General features: G+C 43.3%; 1 protein-coding gene across 3 annotated transcripts in view; it reads left to right on the forward strand.

Moving 5' to 3' along the window:
- The window catches only part of LOC311233739 (tripartite motif-containing protein 3-like), a 100,199-nt gene that overhangs the window by 63,115 nt on the left and 28,979 nt on the right, over positions 1–8,105 (forward strand). For all 3 annotated transcript variants that reach the window (XM_084320743.1, XM_084320742.1, XM_084320744.1), the window contains exons 2-3: positions 755–930; positions 7,995–8,105. The exon at positions 7,995–8,105 is cut by the window's right edge and continues 19 nt beyond it. In XM_084320743.1, the coding sequence (XP_084176869.1) occupies positions 785–930; positions 7,995–8,105 (257 nt within the window). In that variant the 5' untranslated portion in view covers positions 755–784. The remainder of the gene's footprint in view (positions 1–754; positions 931–7,994) is intronic.

An 8,105-nucleotide genomic window follows, 5' to 3' on the forward strand; every position in this document is an offset into this window, starting at 1 on the left:
ACGTGAGCACAGTATCCGACTTCTTTGTCAGGGACATCATGAATAACTCACTTGTTGTCAAAACATCAGATAGAACAGGGTTCTTTCACAGCTGCCGTTTGCCTAGTAGTAACCTAATAATGTTGTAACCATGCTCATGTTTTGGGTATTTGACGTCAAGTAATAAAACCCCATTTGGTAACATCCGTTCCTGATAACTTACTTAGTAGTGTTCTGGGAATTATGGATCACGTAGTCTGCAATGAATAAGAATGAGGGAGGAAATCTGAGCAGCTTATTATGAACACTTCATAATAAATAAAGCTTTCAGTTAGTGCCTGGTTTCTTTATGGGCCACAGGCCTTCTTCTGGTGGGTCCCCACATGACTAGTAGTACAGTATATGTGATATGTTTCAATGAGCCTGGGTCACATGAAAACTGTAGTAATATATTTCTGATATATTTCAATGAGCCTGGGTCACATGACAACCGTAGTAATATATTTCTGATATATTTCAATGAGCCTGGGTCACATGACAACCGTAGTAATATATTTCCGATATATTTCAATGAGCCTGGGTCACATGACAACCGTAGTAATATATTTCTGATATATTTCAATGAGCCCTGGGTCACATGATATGAGAGAGAAAAAAAATACCTGACTTGAAACGTTTACATTTAGTCAACTTATAAAAACAAAAGTTGACCGAAATCATGACAAACATTCATTATTGGTACAATATATTAATCTCTTTCCCTCTGTCGTTGCAGGTTAAGTGGTTCTGCGGTTACTGGCTCTGGATGTCTGTTACCATGGCGAAGCGTGAGACTGGGAGCACCAGCCCTGTGGTGCGTCAGATAGACAAGCAGTTCCTGGTCTGCAGCATCTGCCTGGAGCACTACCGCAACCCCAAGGTCCTGCCTTGTCTCCATACCTTCTGTGAAAGGTAACTCTCAGCCTTTCACCTTCTGTCGCCGTGACGATAAATTGCCGACCCCCTTAACTGCATGACCCTGGTTTATCCCGAGCATTGACATTCTTAACCCATCCATCACCAAGGTTTCCGCCCTGCTTGCGCTCTGTGTGGGAAATGTAGCCCTTACTTTTACTGACCCCAGCCCAAAAGGCCAGGAAGCTGTACAGCCAGCTCCCTTCCTCACCCTATGGCCGTTGCCCCAAGTCAGTACACAGAAACTGAACTATCCACACACAAGCACACACAAGCACATACACGACACGCACGCTGAGCACGCTCACACACTAGCAGCCACTTTAACACTCATGCCGCACACACGCACACTTATGGCCAGAGGAAAGGCCACTTTAAATTAGTATAACATCAGGAACAGTGTATTGCACTACTAAAGCTACCTAGCATGTCCTATATGCTCTGTAAATACTATGTACAGATACCGAGATGGCACACCATGTACCTGTTTATTGCACTGTTGTTGTTATTGGATTCTTTAATATGTTGTACCACTGTATTTTTATTGGATTCTATTATATGTTGTACCACTGTATTGCACATCGTCGCGGGCAAGACCAGCCACATTTCATTGTATACCTGTATGCCGTGACAATTAAAACTCTTGACTTGACTTGACTTGACTTGTAGAGCGCTTGACTTTCTGCACTTGAAGGTTCTGGGTTTGATACCGGTCACCGCCAACTCAACGTAGGAGTAGCACAGCTTGGGTAGCTAGTACTGTAAGTACTGTGAGTCGACGGTAGGCGCGGCGCTTCACCTCAGCAATCCACCTCCCTGGTGCACATTGAAAGGGGGGATATACTCCCTCGTTGTACGGCTGATACCGTCAATAAGCCACTTCGACCTACTTACTTACTACTGTTTTCAAAGTTCTTCCCTGCTGGGTTATGGAGTTTGCATGTTCTCCCCCGTGCTCGCAAGGGTTTCCCCTCCCGATAAGATAAACCCAATGGAAAAACATGCACAACAGATTGTTAACGCTGTTGTGTCCCTGACGAAGACGGACAGGAGCACTTGGATTGGTCTCCCCGGGTGCGGCCCACGGTTCAGCCCTTGTCTGCTCCCGGCTGCCCTTGGGGGGGAAGGACCATAGATATTATATAAACACTAGATGGCTCAAGGCGGAGTCTCCAGCGTAGTTCACGGGCGGCCATCTTGCTTCTGTGGACTATTCTGTTAAGGTGAATGATCTGCACAAACAAAAATACTTTTAACTCACTGGAATCTTGACGGATTTACAAACGGTTTGGTTTATTACAAATGCTATTAACGTGGCTATGATTCTTTTTTAAATGTTTTATATGAAAGTCCATTATAAGTATGCAGTATGATAACTACATCTCTGATGTTTTTAACAAACCGAACGGTTGACAATTTTGCAAGCTATGGTTATTTCAATAGTAGATGCACTATAGACATTCATGTTATGAGTGGGAGTGCTGCCCTGTAGCAAGATGGCCGCCTTGTGGCAACGTCGGTCTCCGTAGGCCAGCAGCGCGGGTGAGTCATCTAGTGATATATGTTTATGTTTATTAGGATCTCCATTAGTCATCATCAACGTGTTGACTATTCTTCCTGGGGTCCTATATACAGTAGGGCTGACCCCTATTAGTCGAATAGTTGACTAATTGATCGAAAGGAGCCGTAGTCGACTGCCAACCTCTTAGTCGAATGCAAAAAAAAAATTATTATACTTTATATATATATTTTTTTATTCTTTCCAAAAGAAAAGAGGCCTAGAAGCGTGGCTAACGCTAATGGCACGTGTTGTGAAGGATCAGATTAAACCGAATATATATATTTAATTATATATATATATTTAATAATATTTGTATATCGTTTGATATCCCCTGTATATTCCTTGTACAATATGCACTGAATATCCCTTTAGTCTACTAAACAGCCCATAATAGTTTCATTCTACCATTGGACGAGAACCTGGCGCCAGGTTGCCATACCCCTAGGTTCAAGTTCAATCGTGCCGCCCAACATGTCGTTACAAGCCCGGTTCCGCGTAGGAATACGTCTGGCGAAATACGAATGGTACTATTTGTTCACAGCGCATATATATATGGCGCAAGTAAAGTAGAACTTTCTTTTAGTCCATTAGTTCTTTACCCTCCAACCGAGTAACAGACGCGAAGCCTCACCCACGACGCACGTGTGGTGCAGTAAGGCCTACTTGGCCTCAGAATAGGCATTGAGATATCGTGTGGATTAATAGTTGAATTGTCATAGTTTGGCACTATACCGTCGAGTTGGACGTATTTCTATTAAGCTAATAATAGTCTATTATGTATGGTGCATCGTTCGGTTAGAGTTATAAAGTTATCAGTACCCCCATCGTTCCTGACGTTATCTGGAGTCTTAACCAGGCTGGGCAGACCACTAGTGGTGCTTGCATCCGAGGAGCTCCGGGCCAGGACGAGGAGACCTGTACATTGGATTACTTTACCCGGACGACGGCGAGCCTTCCACGGCTTGGATTATGCTTTGGGTGCTTTGATTATGCCATGGATAACGGCCAACACTGCTGAGTGTTGGAACTACCCCCCGGAGAGGAGTCCAGGTGAGACGGCGCTCTACACCAGTGAGGTCGCCTCACGTCTCTCCGTTGTGGACCGGCAGCTACCGTCCACCAGAGGGTCCAGCTGTATTCATCTGCGGACCGAGGTTCTGTGGGCACCGTGTTCAAGACTTTGAATTCTCCCAAGAAATCGTCGGCCAGATGGGATACCGCCAGCGGCTCTTCTAACCCCCCCTCCTACTGTCTTACAACCAGCGGGACCCCCCCCCCCCCCTTAGTGTATCCAGCTATAATCATTTAAGTACCATCGCTATAGTTCCCTAAAGAACCGGGTTGTATACTTACTCCCTGCGTAACCAGAGATTGGACATTCAATGTTGATTTACCTACGAATACTCATTTGCCATACAAGTGCATTTCAAATCATAAGTGTAAACAAGTGAACGTTGTATATACCTTTTGCTATATTAAATATTCGATTTGTACATTTGTGTGGACTTCGTTTCATCAGGTGGGAAAGTGTTCATCATATCTATATCATGTACTGGATGGCCAGAAGTTAAAGTACAAGAGGACGGTAGTGGTTTAATAATACCATACTTAACAATACAGTCAGGGAATTGTACCCCTCAGTTACAGCACGCATACCAGAGGCTAACTGCCTAAGAAAACAGGCACAGAGGCACTGAAAGAGGATTTCACCCATCTAATGAACACACTAGAAGACTAGGCAAATATCAAGATGTATCCATCAGTGGACGAATTGCATGCTTTCGCAGAGGACAAGAAACCTTCAGTCGACTCCTTCAGACATTAAGCACCCCCCACAGCCCAAATGGAATGATAAAAAAAATATATATATATACTTTTTTTTTTCCGAATAATTTTTTTTTATAGTCGACTAATAGTCGACTATCGGCTAATTTCGGCCAATCAAAGTCGACTATCCAAATCCTTAGTCGGGGACAGCCCTAATATACAGTATAGTGATATATTATATCTATGGGAAGGACGACGGGATGGGACTCAGTGCGCGTGTGTGTGTGTGTGTGTGTGTGTATGTGTGTGCGTGTGTGTGTGTGTGTGTGTGTGTGTGTGTGTGTGTGTGTGTGTGTGTGTGTGTGTGTGCGTGTGTGTGTTTGTGTTCCTGTGGTTTGCCCATCGCATGTGTGTGTTAAATCTGCATGACAAATAAAGTCTTCTTCTTCTTCTTCTTCTTCTTCTTCTTCTTCTTCTTCTTCTTCTTCTTCTTCTTCTTCTTCTTCTTCTTCTTCTTCTTCTTCTTCTTCTTCTTCTTCTTCTTCTTCTTCTTCTTATGACGCCATGGTTACAGTGCAGCGCCAAAACAGAAGCCTATTTCCACACTGACCCTAAACTGAGTCGAGCCCACAAGCCTTGTAGTATTCCTTGTGATATTTACATTATAGGCACACGGGTACAGCTGCCTTGTAGTATTCCTTGTAATATTTACATTATAGACACACGGGTACAGCTGCCTTGTAGTATTCCTTGTGATATTTACATTATAGGCACACGGTTACAGCTGCCTTGTAGTATTCCTTGTGATATTTACATTATAGACACACGGTTACAGCTGCCTTGTAGTATTCCTTGTGATATTTACATTATAGACACACGGTTACAGCTGCCTTGTAGTATTCCTTGTGATATTTACATTATAGACACACGGTTCCAGCTGCCTTGTAGTATTCCTTGTGATATTTACATTATAGGCACACGGTTCCAGCTGCCTTGTAGTATTCCTTGTGATATTTACATTATAGACACACGGCTACAGCTGCCTTGTAGTATTCCTTGTGATATTTACATTATAGACACACGGCTACAGCTGCCTTGTAGTATTCCTTGTGATATTTACATTATAGACACACGGCTACAGCTGCCTTGTAGTATTCCTTGTGATATTTACATTATAGACACACGGTTACAGCTGCCTTGTAGTATTCCTTGTGATATTTACATTATAGACACACGGCTACAGCTGCCTTGTAGTATTCCTTGTGATATTTACATTATAGACACACGGTTACAGCTGCCTTGTAGTATTCCTTGTGATATTTACATTATAGACACACGGCTACAGCTGCCTTGTAGTATTCCTTGTGATATTTACATTATAGACACACGGCTACAGCTGCCTTGTAGTATTCCTTGTGATATTTACATTGTACATGGTTACAGCTGGTAGTCAGCTCACGGACGGCTCCATCGCAGGGCCCTAACCACAGCTAAATAGTTTTAGAGACTCCTCCTCACTGAGAAGTGCATTCCTTGGCATCAGAGGCTCGTCAACAAAATGCTGTCTGAGAAAAGGGGCCCATTGTTGAGTGAGACGATTACGATTCCTCAGCCTGTGCTTCTCGGAGACAGGACACCACCCTCGGGGGGATTCATGAGGAGCCTGGCAGGAGGGTAGGCTTTTGGAGAGTTTGGGGTCAGGGGGAGGGGGGCAGACAGGAGTGGTCTGGTGTTGGACGCCAAAAGGCATGTTTTAAAAGTTTTTCCCATAAACATTACTGAACAAATGTTTTCTGCGTCATGATTGTTTACTTTAGAGTACCCATACACACAGTTTGGGATTAAATTCACAACCCCTGCTGTGTCGAATAATTTGCAGGCGGGGGGGGGGGGGGGGGGGGGGTAATCTTCACAGCATGACACACGATACTGAGGCCTTTTAGGGTCAACCGTTTTTGCCAAAACTTCCAGAATGTAAAAAAAAAAAAAGGCAAATTGTCCCATATCACATATCACTAGGACATTACTGTGAACAGAACGTATACCGCCGTCACGTCAGGTGCCACTCAGTACAGTACATGCCGCTGTCATTAAAAACAAGAGCAGTATGGGAATCGCCAGGCATTAAAAATGGTAAATGGACTGCATTTATATCGTGCTGCTTTTATCCAAAACGCTTTACAACGTATGCCTCACATTTTACCCATTCACTCACACATTCACACACCGACGGCGGAGGCGACCATGCAAGGTGCCGACCTGCTCATCGAGCGATCAAGGAGGAGTGGGAATCGAACCGTGAACCTTCCGATAAATAAAGTTTATTATTATCATTATTATTGCCTCCTGGGCCATTAGTGCATTTCTCATCATTTCAGCTGCAGTGAGGCTAAATATGGGCTGATCAGTGTCTTTTCTAAGCCTCGACTTCACAAAGCAGACATTGTGACGGCTAAAAGCAGCCAAGTCCTCATTCATTTTGACTGGTTAACTAACGCCCCTCCTCCACCAGGCCTTCCTGTCACACTGTATATTTCTGTATATTTTTGGCTGTATAGTTTATATTTAATATTTTTAGAATGTATATACATACCAGAATGTATATCCCGGACCTTATTTTATTCTTTATTCTATTTTAGTCCTATTGACTACCTAAATGTATATTGTTGTTCAATGTGAGCGATCTGTACTGCCGGATTACCCTCGGCATTAATAAAGGATTTCTATTCTATAGAAATTAACCCAAATTGTTTACACTATTCCAGGTGACCTTGAATCTACAATTTGATTACTGGGACCACCCATGTCAAATAAATTGAGCCATTTGCAGTTATTTTTAACCCCTTCAAGGCCTTTTAAATTCCTGCACTATAAACAGCAGATTGGACAAAGGACATCCTTTTGGTACAGAGTTGTAACTTTGTCCGTTCTGCTCCAGTCGCTTTACTGCCTGCTGTTCTCATCTCTCCCTTGTGGAAAAGGTATCATGGTAGTATGATGATAATCTCAGTTTTACCATGGTACCAGAAGTTTTATAAATAATTTACCATGGTATTACCACCGCTGTTGTACTTAAATAATACCACGGTTTTATCAAATGTAAACCATGATACCGATGCTAATATAATTTCCAACTTATGGAAATATAATTTTTCATAAGGGCTGGCATAAAGAAATATTTAAAAAAAATATTCTAATCTTCTCTGCATTAATGTTATGAATCTTCCCCTCTTCATATAAGTCACACATACGCATCACATACAGCATAATTCTTCTCTATGTCTCCTGAGGCTGTGTGTGTTGACTCCACACTGAGCCCCTGCTTGCTGTGACAAGAACACTGTTAATGCCCTGTCTATCAAGTAGGGTGACAGGCCCTTGTAGTCTCTCTCTCCCTCTCTCTCTCTCTCTCTCTCTCTCTCTCTCTCTCTCTCTCTCTCTCTCTCTCTCTCTCTCTCTCTCTCTCTCTCTCTCTCTCTCTCTCTCTCGCTCTCTCTCTCAGTAGAATGTTATAGTTGTGTTGGTCATGTGAGGATGAAGGTAAACAATGCAGTGAGATAATTACTTTATTTTCCCCCAACGTTCTCCTCCTGCTCCTCTCTTCTTTTATCTCTCCCTTTCTCACTCTCTTATGCTCTCTCTCCTCTCCCTCTCTATCTCTCTCCCTCTCTCCACTCCCCCTCTCTCTCTATCTCTCCCTCTCTCCACTCCCCCTCTCCCTCCCTCTCTCTAGCTGTCTCCAGAACTACATTCCCCCAGAGTCTCTGACGTTATCGTGTCCAGTGTGTCGACAGACGTCCATCCTACCAGAGAAAGGCGTCTCTGCTCTACAGAACAACTTCTT

Source organism: Notolepis coatsorum (assembly GCF_963971535.1).
Source record: "Notolepis coatsorum genome assembly, chromosome: 8".
NCBI classification, from domain to species: domain Eukaryota; kingdom Metazoa; phylum Chordata; class Actinopteri; order Aulopiformes; family Paralepididae; genus Notolepis; species Notolepis coatsorum.